The following is a 20,364-nucleotide window of genomic DNA, read 5'->3' on the forward strand; positions in this document are numbered from 1 at the left end:
GGTGAGAGCTTGCTAGATAGCTAGCAAGCTACTTAGTGATGGAGACATGAGAATTTTGAGGATGGTTTCTGGACAAAAGTAAAGAGTGAGTAGAGCATGAAAGCTTGAAAATGAGCCATCTCATTTCATCTCCTTGGAAAGGAGATGGCAATAGAGCATCACCTGAGAGGAGGGGACCAGGAACAAGGGACCCACAGGGAGAGGCTTGCTTCAAACAGGGAGAGCAAACCCTCAGAGCTGAGAGGGATGTGGGGATGATGATGGACACTGGTAGACAACTTGGCAAATATTCTTTTTAGTCTTGGCTCTGCCACTTCAGCTGCTGACCCTGGGCAAGTAACTTAAGCATCTTACACTCCATTTTCTTAGCATGATGTACAAGTACTAAAGAATGTTGCTCTTAACAGAGGTTATCAGGAGTAAATTAAGGCATGTAAAGCACTCGGCACAACTGCTGGCAAAGAATAAGTACTCAGATGCTTAGTCATTATTACTGTGCTTACACATTGTCATATGAAGGGTAAACACAAGGAATTGAAGTGCTTTATATCTAATGTTGAAAAGTAAGATTTGAGGCTGTCTCCTGAGAGGGAGCCACACTGAAGATGGAAGAACAGGGGAGAATGTTATGAACTCTTGCTGATGTGGGTGGAGGTAGGAGGTGATCAAGGACAAGTCACATGTTTTTATGTTTACTCATAGATTTACCATTTGTGGTGCTCTTATATTCCTTCTTTAAAGATGCAAATTGCCATCTGTAAAATTTGCCTAAAGCATTTCTTATAATTAGGGCCCACTGGTGACAGATTATCACAGCTTTCCCTTACTTGAAAATGTTTTGCCTTCATTTTTTAAGAAAAGTTTCACTGGCTGTGGAATTCTAGGCTGCCATGATCATGGTGGTGGTGATGCTCTTTCTTTGGAACTTGAAAGATGCTTTTCCACGGTCTTCTGTCCTCCATTGTTTCTGCTAAGAAATCAACCGTCATTCTTGCCATTCTTGCCATTATTCCCTGGTGTATAAAGTGTTTTTCTGTTTTCTCCCTGCTATCAAGGTTTTCTCTGTATCTTTGGTTTCAGCAGTTTGACTCTGACGTGCCCAGGGTGATTTTCTTTGTATTTATTATGATTTAGGTTCACCGAGCTACTTGGTACCCTGGGTTGATGTTTCTAACCAAATTGGATAAAACTTTAGCTATTATTTTTTCAAAAATCTTTTTGCTCAATCTGTCTGTTGTTTTCATGAGGCCCCAGTTGCAAGTATAGCAGATTCTTGATATTGTTCAAGCAGTTCTGGAGACTGTGTTCATGTATTTATTTATTTATTGTATCTTTTTTCTCCGTGCTCCATTTTATTTTGGCCTCTCTTCACTGACCTTTCTTCTGCAGTGTTCTAGCTGTTGTTATACAAATGCCGTGTGGTTTTGTTTCAGATATTGTATTTTGTAGTGTTGAGATTTTCAGTTTTTGTTTTTAGAATTTCCATTTATCTCTTGAAATTCATCATTCATCTTTTCCTTTACATTTTTACCATATTTATAGCAGTCATTTTTAAATCCTTCTCTGCTAATCCAACATCTGGTTCACTTGGGGGTCTGTTTTCTTGATTATGGCTTCAATTTCCTTCTCCTTCGTATGTCTAAACCTTTTTTTATTGTGTAGTGGACACTGTGAAGACAGGCATACCTTGGAGATACTGCAGGTTTGGTTCCAGACCATGTGATAAAATGAAACATGAATTTTTTGGTTTCTTAGTGCATATAAAAGTTATATTTATACCACATTGTAGTCTATTAAGCATATAATAACATTGGGTCTAAAAAATAACATACATACCTTAACTTAAAAAACTTTATTGTTGGAGTGTCTGGTCAGTTAAGCGTCTGCCTTCAGCTCAGGTCATGATCTCAGGGTCCTGGGATTGAGCCCCACATCAGGCTCCCTGCTCAGAGAGGAGCCTGCTACTCCCCTTGCTTGTGCTCATTCTCTCTCTCTCTCTCTCTCTCTCTCTCTGTCAGATAAATAAACAAAAGCTTTAAAAGAAAATAAAAAGGACTTTATTGTTATGACATGTTAACCATCATCTGAGCTTTCAGCAAGTTGTAATCATTTTGCTGGTGGGAGGGTCTTACCTCAGTGTTGGTGGCTGCTGACTGATCAGAGTGACAATTGCTAAAGGTTGGGGTGGCTCTTAAAATAAGACAACAATGAAGTTTGTCATAATTGACTCTTTCACAAAGGAATTATCTGTAGGATGTATGCTGCTTGATAGCATTTTACCTGCAGTGGAACTTCTTTCAAAATTGGAGTCAGTCCTCTCAACCCTGCCACTACTTTATCAGCTAAGTTATGTGATGTTATCAATCTTTATTGTCATTTCAACAGTCTTCATAGCATCTTTACCAGGAATAGATTCTATCTTAAGAAACCCTTTTTTTTGCTAATCCATAAGAAGCAAGTCCTCAACCATTCAAGTTTTATCATGAGATTGCAGCAAGTCAGTCCCATCTTCAGGCTTCACTTCTAGATCTCTTGCTGTCTCCATCACATCTGCAGTTAACTACCACCTGAAGTCTTAAACCCTTCAAAGTCATCCATGAGTGCTGGAATCAACTTCCAGACTCTTCTTAATGTTTATATTTTGATCTCTTCCCATGAATCACAAATTGTCCTAGTGGCTTATAGAGTGGTTAATACTTTCCAAAAGGTTTCAATTTACTTTGCCCAGATCCATCAGAGGACTCACTATCTTTGGTAGTGATTTACAAATGTAATTTACAAAATGTATTTCTTAAATAATAAGACTTAATAGAATTATAACTTGATCCTTGGCTGCAGGGTGACTGCTGTGTTAGCAGACACAAAAACAACATTAATCTCATTGTACATCTCTATCAGAGCTCTTGGATGACTGGGTGCATTGTCAACGAGCAATAATATTTTGAAAAGAGTCCTTTTTGCCGAGCAGTAGGTCCCAACAGTGGGCTTAAAATATTCAGTAAACCATGTTGTGAATAATGTGCTATCCTCCAGGCTTTATTGTTCCATTTATAGAGCACGGCAGAGTAGATTTAGCATAATTTTTTAGGACTGTAGGAGTTGGGAATGGTATATAAGTACTGGCTTCAACTTAAAGTGACCAGCTGTACTGGCGCCTAACAAGAGAGTCAGCCTGTCTTTCAGAGCTTCCAAGCTAGGCATTGACTTCTCCTCTCTAGCAATGAAAGTCCTAGGGGTACCTGGGTGGCTCAGTCATTGAAGCATCTGCCTTTGGCTCAGGTCATGATCTCAGGGTCCTGGGATGGATGGAGCCTCGCGTTGGGCTCTCTGCTCAGAGGGGAGCCTGCTTCTCCCTCTTCCTCTGCTCCACCCCACCGCTTGTGCTCTCTCTCTCTCTCAAATCAGTCAATCAATCAACTGCTACCTAGCTAGCTATGAAAAAGTCCAAGATGGCATCTTCTTCCAACATACGGCTGTTTTGTCTTCATTGAAAATCTGTTGTTTAGTGTAGCCACCTTCATTAGTTATCTTAGTTAGATCTTCTGGATAATTTGCTGCAGCTTCTACATTGCTGCTTCATGTTGCACTTTGATGTTATGGAGGATGGCTTCTTCCCTTAAACCTCATGAACCTCTACTGAATTCAAGCTTTTCCTCTACAGCTTCCTCACCTTTCAGTCCTCACAGAACTGAAGAGTCTGGACCTTGCTCTGGACCAGGCTTTAGCTTAAGGGAATGTTGTGGCTGGTTTGTTCTTCTACTCAGACCACTAACACTTTCTCCGATTCAGCAATAAGGTGGTTTCATTTTCTTACTGTATATGGGTTCACTGGAGCAGCACTTTGAATTTTCTTCAAGAACTTTTCCTTTGGATTCACAATTTGGCTAACTGTGTGGTGCATGAGGCCCACCTTTCAGCCTTTCTCAGCTTTTGACACCTTTCATCCCTAAGCTTAATCATTTCTAGCTTTTGATGTAAGAGATGTGCAGCCCTTCCTTTCACATAACACTTAAGGCCATTGTGAGTTATTAATTGGCCTGATTTCCACCCTGTGGTGTCTCAGGGAATAGGGAGACCTGAGGAGAGGGAGAGATGGAAGAATGGCCAGTTGATTGGATACTCAGAATACACACAACATTTATCGATTAGGTTCACTGTCTTTTCTGGGTGCAGTTCATGGCACTCCAAAATAATAACAGTTGCAACAGCAAAGATTACTCACTGATCATAGATCACCATAAAAAATATAATAATGAAAATTTTGAAACATGAGAATTATCAAAATGTGACACAAAGACACAAAGTGAGCAAATGCCATTGGAAAAATGGCCCCAATGGACTTGCTCTACACAGAGTTGCCACAGACTTTTAATTTGTTTAAAAAAAAAAAAGAGTTATCTGCAAAGTACAGTAAAGCAAAGCACGGGACAATGAGGTATGCCTACAATAAATTATAGAGATTCTTGGATTCTGTTACCTTCCTCTGAAGAGTGTTTGAGTTTTATTTTAATAGGCAGTTAAATTATGGAGAGCTAATCTTTTTGGGAGGATGGGGCAGGATTACTTACCATGTTTAAATTTTGTTAAGATAGGTCTCTCTTGGTTTTTCCCTCAGTCCTCTGGTGTGACCCTCAGTCCTGCGATGATACCTTTCCTCCCAACGCCAGCCCTTCTGGGTTTCCCGTGGAAAGCCTGAGGTGTTTACCAAGCCCCTCTAACTTATAGGACTAGGAAGTTACCTCCGGAAAAATTGGTTAAATGTTGGATCTCACTTCGTTCTCTTGCCTTCCTTCAAAGCTTGTAACCCCTCCATTTTTCTGTCTGCTTTTGCTCACTCTTCAGTGCTTAAAAATTATTTCTTGTATTTTTCCACAGTTTATAATAGTTATCTGTAGGAGGGTTAGTTCGATAAAAACTACTCAGCCATTATTGGAAACCAATCATAGGAATATATTTTGGGGCAAAGCTGATGGTTCAGCCACTCCCAGGAACAATGCCTGTGCTTTGGCAAAAATGTGTACAGTTATGGGAAGGTCTGCTGTAGCTCAGTGGCCTGGCTTGTTGGAGACAGAGTAGTCAGTTAAGAAACCAGATATTTCTCTGATGTGCAAGAAGCATGAAAGTAGGACTAAAGGTGGGAGACAGCTGGAAAGGGAGGAGGTAGAGAGGAGGTTGGCCCCTTCCAGACTTAGTTCTTCAATACCGATGATGTGGTCAGGCTTTTGCGGGGCGGGGAGGGGGGCAATGGAGATAAAATATGTGGGTGTCCAGTAATGGCAGTTATGATTGCAGAGGCCACTGAGTTGAGCTTTGCCAAGGCTTGATCCAGATGGCACAATTCTTGTCATGTCATCTGGTGACTTCTCAGTCCTCCATGGAAGCAGAAGTGGCTTGTGCCCACATGAGATGCATTGGGGTTGTTATTGTTACACTATCATCAGTAATATCAGCATTGCCATCTGTGCTGCTTACCTTTGAGGGGTATGTTTCTCCAAGGTTCTTTGCTCTATTAGTTAGACTATTGTTAATCTGTGTTAAAAGAAACCCAAAATAACAGTAGCTTAAGCAAAATTGAAATTCCATTCTCTCTCGCACAATAGTCTGGATGTAAGCAGTCTAGGACACTGAGGTGGGTCCCCTAGGTCAGGGACTCAGGCTTCCTCCATCTGGTTGCTCTGTCATCACTACTATATCACCTTCATCTGGATGGGCCAGCATGACTCACCACTACCTGTCTTCATTCCAAGCTGCAGGAAAGGGAAAGAGGGCAGCTGTGAGCATGTCACCTGCCCCCCATCATCCCAGAAGATGCATACATCACCTTTACATCCCACTGACCAGAATTTAGCCATCTCCCTGCAAAGGAAGCTGGGAAATACCATCTTTATGGGGGTAGCCATTGATCCATTTACATATCTAGAATCCTATTACTGTCGAAAGGGAGACTGCATATGGGAGGATAGCCAGCAGTCCCTGCCACCAATCCTGAGGTCACACACCTGGTTTTCAGCTCAGGGGTCACTTTACAGAGGCGCTTGGCACTCCTGGGGCACTGATGAAGGGAGAGATTTCCACGTGGTCTGCACAATTCTTCTTAAGGGTATCTGGAAACAAGGACTGTCACACTTCATTGATGAGTGAACATTGTGTGACTTAAGGAACAAGGCTGGTTCCACAAGCCACCTGTCAATTCCAGACTTGTTCCCCAGTGACTACACCATGTAGGAAAGATGTGCACGCTGGGCTACAAAGAGCCCAAGTGATACCGAACTTGTAGTGTTGACCCTTCCAGCTCTGCCTCTGACTCATGAAGTCACCCCAGACGTGCCCTCTAACTTCCCTGATCTTTCATCTCCAATGTAAGGGCTTGGATGGAGGTTATGTCTAAGGTGTATGTTTTAACACCCGTGTTCTAGGATTGTAAGATTCCTCGACACTCCAGGACTCTGCATTAGGGCAGACTTCCAGGGGGGATACAGTTTAACTCCTTTGTGGAATGATTTGGACGTCTGAATGTACATGAACATGCTTGCAGACAGCCTGGGACCTGCAAACATGGGTTTTTCTATCTCCTTGTGCTTCCCTCCATCGTGGTTTTTGCAATCAGAAGTAACTGCAGTTTCCCATACAACTAAGGTTACTTTTTAATCTTATGTTTTTGTTTTAAAATATTCTATTTCTGCTTCTAGAACTATTACACATTAATTGAAGAAAATGGAGAAAATAGAGGAAATTATAAGGAAGGAAGCAAAAAGAACTGCCCATACTGTCGTCATTCACACTGGTGTTTAGTGTGTTCCTTTCATTTTAGTATCCAAGAAAATATGAAAAATACTTCTCCCTACTTAAGTGCATCCTGTTGGGATTATGCTACACATGATATTTACAACCTGCTCTTTTCTGCCTGATGACCGATTCCTCAGGTCCTTAAATATTTTTTGAGAACATGATTTTAAATGGCTGCTAAGGATTCTAACCACATGGGTGTACCACGCTGTACTTTATCATTTATCAGTGCCCTGGACATCCAGGCTATGTCATCAGGCATTATTATTAACTGCATAGCAGTGACATCTCCATATCACACTGATAGTGTCTTAGTTCCTATCCTAGATGCTGTGGGGCAGGTGAGCCTAGAGAGGTTGGGTGGCCTGTCCAAGGCCACACAGTGAGTGGTGGGTCCCAGCCATCTGGCCACAAGGCTGACTATATCCTGCCCAGTCACCTCTCCCCACTGCCAGAAAAGAGAGGGCACAGGGGTGTGCTGGGGACAGTTGGCTCCTAATATGTTGGTTTGGAAGAAAAGAGTCAGTGTGGTTTCCCAGGGAGATGCTGCTCTGGATGGTTTGTTGTGTCCCTGAGGAAACCCAGCTGCTCTCTTCTGCCCACACGGCAGCAAGCCTTGCTCCTGCTCCCCACTCCACCCCTGCCTGCTGGGGGCAGTGGTGGACCAAGCCTGGGGGCCGGAGTTCCAGGAGCCCAGAGGGGAGGCTGTGAGAGAAAGGAGGCAGGTGAGGTCAAGCAGGCTTGGGCCAGGAGACCACCCAGCTTCTGCTCCTCGAGGCTCCCACCTGAGGAAGGCAGGGGATACACCTATCAGGGTGGGGAAGTCTCCTCGCCTGGTTCTCTTGTCCCCTTCACAGAGCAGTTTTGTCACTCCCGAAAACCTGTCCTCATCCTTACTTAGCCCCAACCCACTTCCTCTGAGAGGCACAACTGGCTTCACTGTTGGCAGGGGGAAGCAGGGACAGCAGGGCAGGACTTGCCTTAGGCTCGGCATGGGTGTCTCTTCTTTTGCTGGCTATCACTGCCTGCCTGAGGCATTTCAATTTTAACCTTTCCCTGTTTTTCTCTAATAGGCAACCATTGGGATTGACTTCTTGTCAAAAACCATGTACTTGGAAGATCGTACGGTGAGTACCTGACTTTAGAACTAGAAGGACAGGGAGGGCTCCTTTGGACTTATCAGCTGGGGCCATTAGCTGGGCAGCACTGAGAGAGCCCATGTCTACTGCAGAGCTGGCAGGGCCGGCATCCCAGAGCCAGGGCCTTCCTCCAGCCCCCAGTGAGGATCACACTGACCTCCCTGCCCTCCGTGTGACAGGTACGGCTGCAGCTCTGGGACACAGCCGGCCAGGAGAGGTTCCGCAGCCTGATTCCCAGCTACATCCGGGACTCTACAGTGGCTGTGGTGGTGTACGACATCACAAGTGAGTGTGGGTCCAGGGTGCCAGAGGGAGGGTGGCTCATAGAGGCTCTGGGGCCTGTGTGCATGCTCATGTGTGCACACGTGTATGCTGTGTATGCTTGTCTTCTGACTGCAAGAAGATGGGTCCTTGGTGGTGGGGGGTGAGTTGCCTTTGAATACCAGCATGTTTTCCACCTTCCCCCACCATCCTGTGACAGGCATGGGTATACAGGATTGAGCTGGGCCTGCTCAGAGCAGGGGGCTGTGTGTAGAGGTAAGCAGAGGTGCCCATGAGGCTGGCCCTGCTCCTATCCCTCTGTGTCTTCATTGGCCCTGATGGCCAGAGAGACCCCTGTGGAGCCACTTCAGTATGTATATATGGGAGAAGACACTGGTCTCTGGGCCAGCCTTGAACCAGCAGCCATGGTTTTGTCAGCTGACATCCCAGCTCCTCAAAGGGTCTCCTCTGAGGGGAGGCCAAGCAGGTCTGGGAGAGCCATGGGTGGGCTGCATTTCCCACACAGTGTGGCTCCTCTGGCCAGGGCAGCTGTTCTTGAAAGGAAGACTTATTGCAGGGAGAAGGAGTGGGGCCTGGTGCAGAGCCTCAGCTGCCCAGACAAGTTAACAGAACACACCTGATAAGCCCTGGTGCCATGGTCACACCTGGGGTGGGAGGACACCCGGGTGCTGTCCACAGTACTGAAATCACATGGGGAGGCATGTGTGCTCCACTGCTTTGAGCCTGCTGCCCTTGGCCCTGCCCAGCTCCTCTTTCCACCCCTCCGTCTGACCACAGGCTCCCCCCACACCTGAGTAAGGTGGGAGCTGGGTCCTTCGGCCTGGGTTTGTGCAGCCTGACACAAGCAGGATGCAGCGCAGGCTGGGAGCAACCGAGGCTTCCTGGGATAGGCCGTCTCCCCTGCCTTCAAGTGTATGGGTGTTGCCCTGCGACCACTCCCCAAGGTCTGTCACATCTTTTTTTTTTTTTTTTTTAAAGATTTTATTTATTTACTCATGAGAGAGAGAGAGACAGAGACACAGGCAGAGGGAGGAACAGGCTCCATGCAGGGAGCCCAACATGGGACTCGATCCCAGGTCTCCAGGATCAGGCCCTGGGCCAAAGGCAGGCGCTAAACCGCTGAGCCACTGGGCTGGCCACATCTTCTGAGAAAAAGCCTGCCTTCAAATGGCCTTACCTTTTGTGGCCATTGTCTCTCTTGGGGCCACCTCTCTCCTCCTCCTACTTGCAGATCCTGAGAGTTCTCTTTGGAAACTCTGGCCCTTCCTGAGCACCACCCCCCTCGGTCAGAGCCCACTGTGTAGGGCCCGCTTCCCCCAGGGGCTGTTGTGGCTCTTCACCAACACTCACACACGCACACACGTTTCCAAGCTCAGCCAAGTCCAGTGTACCCATTTCTCACTCTCTGTTCTGCACCTACAAAGTCAGGTCTGATTCTCAGGTGGGCTCCTAAAACCACTAGTCTCTGTAGCAAATCATGACAATGACCTTCCAACAGGAGGACTCCCACCCTGCCCCAGGGGGTGGTTCAGCAACACAAGGTTTCTCCAAGGCCCTGGGGCAGCAGCTCCACAGACACCCATGGGCCCCCCACTAGAAGGCCCAGACCCACTGGTCTGGGTGTGAGGATGCACAGCCCTCCTCCCTCCTGCTCCTGGTCTCATGCCCCCTCCCACTTTGCCCTCTGTCTGCTCAGGTGGACTCTCATTCTGTTGTCTCCCCACTTTTCCCACCCAGATCTCAACTCCTTCCAGCAGACCTCTAAGTGGATCGACGATGTCAGGACAGAGCGGGGTAGTGATGTTATCATCATGCTGGTGGGCAACAAGACGGACCTGGCCGACAAGAGGTAGGTGTGAGGGTGCAAGGTGCGGGGTGCTGGCAGGCCCGGCCCACCCTCTCCTCTGCGGCTCCTCCTGGCGAAGGAGTTCTTGGATGCGTGAGTGGTGAGTCTGTGCTTCTGATGTGTCCCCATGCATCTGAGAAAGGCGCCTTGGGGCCACTGGAGGCTGTGAGAGCCCTGGGAGACCCTTGTGTACAGTGTCTCAACTCTGCACCCTACCTCGCACTGTCTGCAGGGACGCTTCTCCATGAGAGGTCTATGGAACCCTATGTGCCTGGCCGTGCGCAGCAGTGGGTGGTCTGGGGCCCGGCACGGCCACAGCCCAGCTGCAGATGGCAGTCCCTCAGGCCCCAGTTGGCTTCTGCTTCTGCATGTATCTCTGCCCCCACGAAATACTTGCACTGGTGTGAGGGTACTGATCCCCAGGAGTGAACGTGCAGAATTTCCCATCTGTGGCTGTGTCTGGGTGGTCGTGATGCTTCCTCCGGAGACGCTGCTCCATGGCTGCCTTCACAGACAGGGCTCACTTCAGTGAGGATACACTTTGTCCTACATATATACTTTGTCCACTCATCCCGTGGGACCCAGCTTGGTCAGATAGAGCAGCAGGTCCTGGACGGCGGGCTTCCTCCAGTGTGCTCTGACCATCTACAGAATTATCTGCCTTCGAGCCCACTCTAATAGAGTCCTGTCTTTCAACTAAGGGAAATGGGGCTCAAAGCCCAGTTCCATCACTCAGTAGCTCTAAGTACAACCTTGAGGCAGTCACTTTTAACCTCACCATCTGCCTGTGGAAAAGGAGACTGCTGACACCACCCAGAGAGGCAATATGTGGCCCAAAGTGCTTTCTAGACACAGACACATGAGATGGTTGATTGTTAGGAAGGGCAGGCATGGGAAGGTCCCCAACCTTCCACAGAGGTCTCTTCCTGAGCTGGGAAGCACCACAGAAGGAAAAGTGGGGATGCTGATACCCTGCTGTGGCCCTGTGCCCTTCATCCTGGACGGGAGCCCTTCCTCAGCTGACTCGTGGGCGAGGCCCTCATCTCAGGCTGCTCCCTCCACCTCTACCAGGGGCTCATTTTGCCCTCTCCCCTCACTCACAGGCAGATAACCATCGAGGAAGGGGAGCAGCGTGCCAAAGAACTGAGTGTCATGTTCATCGAGACAAGCGCAAAGACTGGCTACAACGTGAAGCAGGTAGGATGCACCTGGCGCTGGTGCCAGCCAGCCTGGCCAGGGAGCCACGTGTGGCTTCCAGCCTGGTTAGTCATGGGCCTGGCTCTGCCTTGCCCTGAGGGGCTAGTGAGCAGGTTGGGGCAGGCCACCAGAGCACCATCAACCCCACTTCATGGGAAACGAGCTAACCTCTAGAGCTGGTAAAGCACATGAGAGAGGGTAAGAGCACTCACTCTCTGGGGGTGTCTCGAGCATGTCATCCTTAGCCACCTTACCAGACTCATGGCCATGTAACATGCTGAGTGTCCGGCCACCAACTTCCAGGTGACAGCAGCAACATTTCCCTAACATCTTACCTCACTTGGGATGGAGGAGTGGGAAATTGAATCTGACCAGCATTTTGGGGTACATGCATTGTGCTTGACAAGTGCTCAGGGCTGTGGAGGGCCAGGTGGGCTTGGAGCTTACAGAGGAAGAGGCCTGGGGAATCAGGATGGTCAGAGAAGCCCTGGAGGAGGTTACTGCTGAGCCTCGCAGCAGGGGGCTTCCCTAGGACCATGGACCTCTAAGGGTGGGGATCCACAGGTCAACAGACTTGGGTTGGCAAGGGCTACCCCTCCAGTCTTCATACACCTCCTCAGACATGAACGTAGGCAGGACAACTCTGTGGTGGTGGCAGCACCTGTGACTTTATCACCGTACAGATCACAACCGTTCTCTTGTCCGCCTGCCATGTTATGGGTCTCTTGGCCTCTACGTGCATCACTGCTCCAGTTCACGGGGTGACTAGACCTGCTGCCAGCTCTCGCTGTTTAACATGTCCACGGGGAAGCACAAATGCAGCTGCATAACCACCTAGTGTCTTTAAAGACTTTAGAAGTGTATTTCAGTCCTGAATGATTTCCTTTATACCCCTATGTAACCGAGGTCACACGCTTATAAGGAGCCCATTGGCTTCAGCTGGCTGCCAGAGAGGTCTTTGGTTCACAAAAGGTTAGGAGCCCCTGTCTTCAAGGAAGAGAGGGCTTGAAGAGGTGAAGAGGAAAGGTGTTCTCTGCAGACAAGGGTAATGTGTAAGCAGAGATGCGGCTGGAGGGGTGCGTGACCTGGGGAGGGGACTCTGAGTGAGGAGCGTGGCTTGGCAGGGGTGTTACTTCTGCCGTGCCACCCCTAGCAGTGCCTGGGAGCATTACACAAGCTGCCCATCAGCTGTTGGCCTGGATACAGTGATGGTTCATCCCACATGGACAGTGCCCATGGCAGAGGAATGGAGAGAGACAGAGTGAGGGACCCCGAACCCTTCCTCCCCAATTAGAGCCCCCTCAGCATGGCTGTGTTCATGCCCATGCCCTTCCCAGTGCTGTTGTGGTGTCTCTTGGAGCAAGAGCTGCCTATCCCAGGAGGCATGGAGGTGGCCCTGGGTTGCTGCTCTGTGTGGCCCTGATGGAAATTCACAGGATGCAGGGAAGCAATGGGCAGTAGCCCATGAGGCAGGTCATTTCTGCCCTAGTGGTCAGGGGCAGGGAGACGCTGATGTCTCCCTTTTTAGAATGCTCTGGAAGCCACTTGATGGTCTAAGCATGAATTAAATGTGGTCCGTTCAAACTCTGTGGTTCAGAGGAATCTTCATGTAGCGCAGACTCCTGGATTCTAAGGCTGATCATATCTGCTCTCGGAGACCCACGTGTGACCCCAGGAGTTTCCGTCTAACTGGCAGTTTGGCCACCAGCAGGCAGGACACGGCTGCGTGGGCAAGGCCGTGATGGAAAGCTCAAGAGTGACTGGGCCTTTGCACCCTCACTCACTTCTTGCTGCCCCACTTTGGAACCCCCTCTGCATTTGCCCACGGGCTCCCTTACCCTGCCAGGCCCACCAGTGACTTCCCCACTCAGGCCCTCCTCACCCTTGGCCCTGTCACTTGGCTTGGGTGCTCCCATAGAGCTGGGCTCTAGGGTGAGACCATGAACAAGACTCGCCCTGTCTTTAGAGAGCTCACTGAGTGCCTGGAGTTGGAGTATATGGCGGGGGCTGCGGGGGGCGGTGGTGGGGGGGATGTTCAGAATCATCTGGTGCATTATACTTCTGCTTTGTACTTGTCACCTGCTAGGTTCCACGTCTGCCCTGCCTGACGTCCCCACCACACGGTCCTCCCTGTCTACCTACAGACACAGACACCCCACATGTGTGCAGCCTACACACTTCTCCCCCCACACTTACACAAATTCACACACAGACAGTCCACATGTGCATTTTCCACACATGCGCCTCTACACACAACATACGCATCACCCTAACACCCATACCCAAACAAACCTACAGCATCACACTCACTCTCCTGTATGCTTTTTCTCTCAGAAGTCTTGTTTTCCATGATGTGATTGTATGGCCCTGGCTCCCAGCACCCTGCTGCCCTGATGCCTGTGGACTCACAGAACCCCCTCCCCCCGCCCGCCCTGCATGAAGAGAGGGTCAGAGAGGGTCATTTGTCTCAAGGGCAGGTTGAGAGTTGGTTCCCCATCCAGGCGGTGGGACAGAAGCCTGCCTAAGGGCTTGTCTCCCAGGGCCTAGATCATTTTCTCCACTAGGGTAGGTAGGTCCCTTACAGTCACCAGGACACATGCTGCGCTCCTGGGGACCCGTGGTCAGCCTGCCTGAGTGAGAGGCCTGCCGGGGCGCAGACCTGTGACAGGCACTAGGGCAAGGGAGGGGGCAGTTCGGTGCAGCGCTGGCCCTTCAGGGCACAGTTGGTGGGCCAGACAGGAGAACAAGGCCCAGGGTCAGGACAAAGAGGCAAGAGGGTGGAGAGGCAGGATGGGGCCAGGGGCTCACGCTGCGTCTCCCCCTCTCTCCAGCTCTTCCGACGTGTGGCATCAGCTCTGCCTGGAATGGAGAATGTCCAGGAGAAAAGCAAAGAAGGGAGTATCCTTTTCCTTTATTAAGTGAGTGAAAGATGTGCTGGAGAAGCCATTTATCCACTGGTGGATCCCCTTAGTGTTTTAGAACAGTGGGTGAGCCCTCGCCTGGTCTCCAGCCCATCCTTCCCTGCTGAGTATGGCGTGGGCCCTCCTCTGTACCGGGGCGAGGCTGGACTCCAGAGGCTTTAGGAACTCGTCCAGCTCAAACCGTCCTAAAGCCTCTATTTCCAAAGCAGTGGGGGTACTAGGTGGATGTGAAGGACAGTGTGGGGCAAGTGAGAAATAGGAGCTCTGCCCATGTTTACAGTGAACACCACTTGTATTTCACGGGTACAAGTAGACTCTCCACTGCACGGAAGGCTTCTGCACCCAGAACATGGTCCAACCTATTCTACGTGGGAGTTTCCCCAACAGATCCCTCCTCCCGTGTCCTGCCTGCTTCCCTGGCCCAGCCCTGCACAGCCCCAGAGCTCTCTCTGCTCTGTGGGACGAGGTCTGCACGCGGCCACTCACAGAGCCCACCCCAAACCTCAGATGACACCCAGAAGCTGAAATTGAGGCTCAGAGAGGTAGTCTGATCTGCCCAATGGGAAGGAAGGCAGTTGTTCATCCTCTACCATGTTACCAAAAATGTGTTTATGTAGATATATACCAGAAAAATGTTATTTTTGTAGGTGTGGGGAAAATAAAAGGAAGAAAAGTCAGAAAGTCCTACTCAAAATACAGGCCATGGCCAGAAAGTGGCATGGAGGGAAAATGTGATCTTTGGGAGAAGCATAGCTCTTTGTAGTACTCAGAGCCAAAAGAGTCTCTCCCAGAGTCCTTAAACAGGGGCCACAAAAACATCCCTAGGACACCCACAGCAGGACCCACAGCAGGTCCCACAGCAGCACTTATGCTTCCGCCCCGTCCACTGCCCCAGCTCAGTCCTCCAGAGGGGCCCACAGCCCTGCCCGGGAAGAGCCATTCCGTGCTGTGCCGACGGCCTGGCCGTCAGCTGTGTTCAAGCCTGGTGTGAGGGGCTGTCAGCTTGGTGAGGGCAGAGGAGCAGCCTGGCTATGCGTTTTGAACCCATTCCTCTGGTGGAGCTCTGACTGGGGCTCCTCCAGCCCAGTCCCCAGGGCACCAGTGGAAAGGGCTGGAGGCATTTCCCAGGGATGCGGCTTCCCCCGGCAGCCCTCTCAGAGTCTAAGCGACACACTGGGACTAGAGCTTGAGGCGTCACTTGCTGTGAGTGGTGAGGGCAGGGCCCACGTAGCCCTGTGCTAAGATGTGGGATCCATGCCTGACCAGCAGGATGTCCACTTCCAGTGCACCCAGAGGGTGGGATTGCCTGGTAACCAGGCTGAGGCACTGCTTACCAAGAAGGCTTCTAAGGAAGGGCCTGTCCTGCCTGTGTTTACATGGTCATCCCACAGCCCAGGACCAGCTTTGCTTCAGGTCGATGAAGGGGAGGGGTCGTGGGAAGGAGGGGGGTGGGAACTGGTGACCCTGCCTCCTTCCTGCCCAGGCCAAGCAAAGACCTGAGTAGGTATTTGTGGAAGGACAGAGGATCTACGTGCATAGGGCAGATGAAGGGTGCACAGGGACAGGAGCCAGGGAGCAGCTTCTCCGTCAGTCATCTTCCTTAGCCCAGGCCCCTGCAGTGATCGACATCAAGCTGGACAAACCCCAGGAGCCCCCAGCCAGTGAGGGCGGCTGCTCCTGCTAATGCAGCCTGACCTGCCAGCTTCCTTTGACACTACTCGCTTGTTGTGTTGCTTCCTATTGGTTAGCTTCCTAAGGGGGGTGGGAAATGAGCTTATCAAGATGGGAGGATTTTTCTTTTCTCTCTGTCTCTAGGAGTAGGGTGGGGTGGGGAGGGAGGCTGGGCATCAGGGATCACGTCACTCTTAACAGCTGTTACTTAAACAACTATTTTTTGGTTTGGTTGTAATATATTGTACTTTATTAAGATTGCCAAAAACTGTTAAAATTTAAAAAAATTTAAATCATGTGTATACAACTTTTTGCCAGATAAAAATGTAGTCATTTTTATTTAAAAGATGTGCTTTTTGTTTTTGTATATTTGTAAACTTACAGAGAACCTTTTCCACACACCTCCTCCTTCCTGCCCTCTTTGAACCATTCATCACCTCTGCCCTCCTTCCACCCCGGCCCGATAAATTACAATTAATGGGGCAACTTAATTAGGTTCCAATCCCAGGCCCCACCCACCAAGCAGGCCCTCTCTGGTTAAATCAAACACTGAACACAGCCGCCTCTGAAGAGGCAACCTTTAACTCTGTCCTTCTTCCGTGGCCAGAGTGGGACATCAGCCATGGCCCTGAGCTGAAATTAAGGCCTTGTGGACGGCAGGGAGCCCGGCAGCAGGCCTCACTGGAATTCCTCCTGCCTCTCCCTTCCCCTCTCCGATAAGCCTAGAAGGGCGTGGAGGGCACGTGCCACAGGCAACCTGTGTTCTCTGTGGTCCACTCAGTGGTTGGCAGAGAGGTCACTGGAAGGAAGGACGGGGTGCTGTTGGCTACTGGGGCTTGTGTCGATGTGTGGTTCATAGCCTTGGGGCACCATGTGGTTCTGAAAATGTTCTAATCAGCCTTCCCAGCAATCAGCACACATGTCTGGGTTAAATCTAAGGGAAGGGCAGAAGGAAACGCAGTGTGTGCCGCCCCGAAGCCCTCGTCCTCGCACCTCAGCAGAGCTAGAGCCTGTATCGCACGGTGTCCGTCTGTGATTGGGGCGGGGGGGTCAGCTGCTGTACCGCCACCTTGAAGATGCAAGTTCAGATCCTTGGCTGCTAGTTCTATGGAGTGCTGTTCTGGAAAGGCTGACCTCTTGATGTGTTTGCCCCACTGGCATAATGCAGTTGTAATTATTGTGCACTTACCTTTGAGGGTTTTGTGGCAGCACTCTGGTTGCTGGAAGGTGCTGCTGAGGTGGGGTCTCTAGAAGGCTGCCCAGAGAGAGCCATCCTTGCCATTTTGACTCATTTCTGAGAAGGGCTTGGTCCGAGGACCTCTAAAATCTCTGAAGATAATTCTAAGTGATGGAGCCCATTTGGCCAGCGTTCCAAATAGACCTAGACTTACCGACCCTGAGCCCGCACAGAGCCAGGCAGTGGGCTTGGCAACTCCGGCCAAGACACAGTAAACCCTGCTCTCCAAGCTGGGCTTGAGTCTGCCTCCAGGCTGCTGTTGGGCATGTCTTAAGGGAGCTAAATGACCATCTGGGAGTGGTAGGGGCTGAATTCCTCCACAAAGCAGGACTCCAGTAAGTTATTGCAATGAACTTTGGAACTTCTCAGAAACTAATCCAAAATGGCAGCAGTAAGTAGACAGGATTCACTGGTATTTGTCCAGTGGGCCTGTCACACACTCTCAGCTTAAGGAGACGGTCAGAGCTGATGTTTAGAGAGGAATTTATCTTCAGGTGAAGAAGAGAGGAAGCAGGATTTTTCACTGAGCTCTTCTTCCAGAAAGCAAAGACTGATGTACGAACGTTAATTCCAGTGTCATGTGTTTAGTTTTTATATGTGTGTACATAATTATATATAGAGATAGACTTGTGTATACACCTTCCACACACATTCTCACAGAGATACATGTGCTCAATGTATATTCTTGTTTTTCCTGCTCTCAAGTTGGAACTTGCATTGTGATAACAGTTTTGGAAATTCAAAAGTACTGCAACGTGTTGAAATAAGAAATACTTAATATTGTCAAAAAACTTGTGATTGTCTTGCCATCAATAAACTAATGCATAGATGTGTTAAACTACAGGCAAAAATAGCCACGGGAATATGTGCACCGTTTCTCTCTATACTTACATGCATAGGTGTGCATGCCCATGTGGGCCAGTACCCCCCCACCATGGCACACCCCCAAGTGGTGCTTGTTGGAAGAGTGCTTACTTACCTCGTGAGGATTGATAGAGTCCATGTTACAGTATCAGCCTGGTTGGCAGTGAGGCCCATTGCTTTTGGCCTTGGGGACAGCCCCATTTGCTGGGATCTGCACTGGGTCCCAGGGAATGAATGTATGGTGGATTTTAATATTCTTGGTACTAAGCGTAGCTTTTCTTAAACATTCCTGTAAAAACAAAGCAGAAACTCAGTTCCCTTCTCATGTGCACACGTAAGTTAAGGCACCATGGACATTTCTTTCCATCACAGCCCAAGAGCAGTAAGAGATGCAGATGTCATTTGGCTTGATGTGGCCTCGGGGAGCCCTGCCTTCCTAGCATGTACACAAGGTCCTCTCTCGAGTCCAGGCTCTCCCGAGCGGCTTCTTCTGAGGTGAGGGCAGTTGTCTCCTCTTGTCCTTCCAGCCTAGTGGTGCCATGCCATTCCATGACCCTCCTTCTCTCAGGCCTGATTTCTGCCCCTCACTTCCTGGTCTGTTGGGGCAGCCGGATCTCTTGCACAGAATTGGGTTGGTTCCTTGGCTCTCATTTTGAGCAGGTGCCATCACTGACTCTTGGTTATAGGTAGTATCTAGACTTGGAGCTGAGGTTTAGTAATAAAATGATCAGGTTCCTTTGAAGAGGGGGTGAAATTGCCACCACTTCCCCAGTGAGTGTTCCATCCCTGCCAAATCCAGATGGGCTAGCATGAGGCAGAGCCATCGTTCAGTCCCTCTCCCTACGGACTAGCCCTTACCTGGGAGATGGCCGGGGTCCTCTTCTTCAGGCCCCCTTTTTTTTTCTTTGAGGGGAAGTGTCAAAGAAAAGTTGTCAGTAAAGCTCCTATTCTAGAGGCATCTGAAAAAGCATAAGATACAGGAAGCAGATAGCATAGTTATAAATGCACACACGTGCCAGAACGAAGGTCGGCGGCAGGTGTGAGAAGTGCAGCGTTTAGTCCACGGCTAGCAAGCGGACTGGTTATGAGCAATCCCTCTCAGTCAGAGCCCTCTCTGCCATTACTCTCACCACTCTCTTCCTGTCAGCATCCTCAGACATTCTGGAGCACTCCTGGGTCTGAGGAGCAACCAGATCACTTCAAGTGTCTCAGGCAACAGAAACGAGAATTAAAATGCCGGTAGCTAAGCGTACAGACATATCTTTGAGTGCACACGTCTCTGACCTTCCAATGGCAAGCCGGTGCTGGGAGCCCCTGCCCTCAAGCACCAGGTGTGACAAAATGGCACCGCTGGCTTCGGTGTCCTTCGGGCAGAGCAGCCGCATTCCTTCATATGGCAGAAGGCAGGTGAGAATGTCAGGATGTGAGAACAGGTGGCCAAGGACGGAGTCCCAATCTGAGCCACGTGAGGGGCAGCTGAACAGAAGTCATTGTGCATCAACCAAGCAGGGCCGCATGCTCACTAGTTTCCAAACTACCTCTCCCCCAAGCATGTGATGAGGTGTCACCACCTGGCTACGGCAGCACGATGCGGAGGTCTCCCGTCCTTCCTGTCTCCGAGACAGGAAGACTGAGGCAGAGAAGGGCCACTTGCTTGTGAGCACCCGGCAAGTCGGAAGCGCTCAGAGCCGAGGTGTTTCCATTCTTCATCCATCGCCAACCTGCGCGAACCAGTGTGACTGTGCGCCCGTATGGAAGGGGCTGCTGTGCGCGGCTGCTCCTCAGACCACCTCTACTCTGGTTAGGATAGAAGGTTCTGGCCAGCGTACCTGAGCGAGCTGGGAAAGAACGCATGTCCATTTCACGCTCCTCCATTGCTAAGAAGGGCCAGTCCCCAAGTCCACTCTGTCATGGGCACCCACAGACCAGGGCATCCTTTGAGTTTTTGTTTGAAATGAACTATTTAGATGTTCCAAAACCTTGGGCTCTCGAGTGTACGCTCTCCAGCGCCACAGCCCTGCGTGGCTGACACTCCCCGCAGGGCATGGCTTATCCTTGCAGTGGGGTTTGGAAGCTTCCTTCCACTGGGAAGCCTCCATACACGGAAGGCCAGCCTGCATCGTGTGGTGTGTCGACTTGTCCCCTCACTTTCCCTCACCCATCCCCTTCAAAGTGATTGGCCACGAGGAGCACAGAGGGTGGCATTTCCATCTTTACTGGCTCAGCAGGCATAAATGGCCACGTTGACTTTACATGAAACTGTGTAAAATGTGGAAGACTCAGCATGTTGATCAAACAATAAACTGTCCTGATTCTCTAACACAAAACCTCTGTCTACTGTCTCTAAGTGGTGCAGTCATATATGGCGGGTGGGGGCGCAAAAATGTATTTCTTCAAGTGCCTGCTCCACAAAGCCCCTCG

The 20,364-nt window shown here is 49.9% G+C and overlaps 1 protein-coding gene across 1 annotated transcript in view; it reads left to right on the plus strand.

Moving 5' to 3' along the window:
- Nucleotides 1–20,270, plus strand: part of RAB6B (RAB6B, member RAS oncogene family) — a 60,246-nt gene extending 39,976 nt beyond the window's left edge. The window contains exons 3-8 of the mRNA XM_077865089.1: nucleotides 7,860–7,913; nucleotides 8,105–8,210; nucleotides 9,945–10,056; nucleotides 11,157–11,250; nucleotides 14,082–14,148; nucleotides 15,791–20,270. Of these exons, the coding sequence (XP_077721215.1) occupies nucleotides 7,860–7,913; nucleotides 8,105–8,210; nucleotides 9,945–10,056; nucleotides 11,157–11,250; nucleotides 14,082–14,148; nucleotides 15,791–15,855 (498 nt within the window). The 3' untranslated portion in view covers nucleotides 15,856–20,270. The remainder of the gene's footprint in view (nucleotides 1–7,859; nucleotides 7,914–8,104; nucleotides 8,211–9,944; nucleotides 10,057–11,156; nucleotides 11,251–14,081; nucleotides 14,149–15,790) is intronic.
- Nucleotides 20,271–20,364: the final 94 nt, after the last annotated feature.

Source organism: Canis aureus, chromosome 22, assembly GCF_053574225.1.
Source record: "Canis aureus isolate CA01 chromosome 22, VMU_Caureus_v.1.0, whole genome shotgun sequence".
Taxonomy (NCBI): Eukaryota; Metazoa; Chordata; class Mammalia; order Carnivora; family Canidae; genus Canis; species Canis aureus.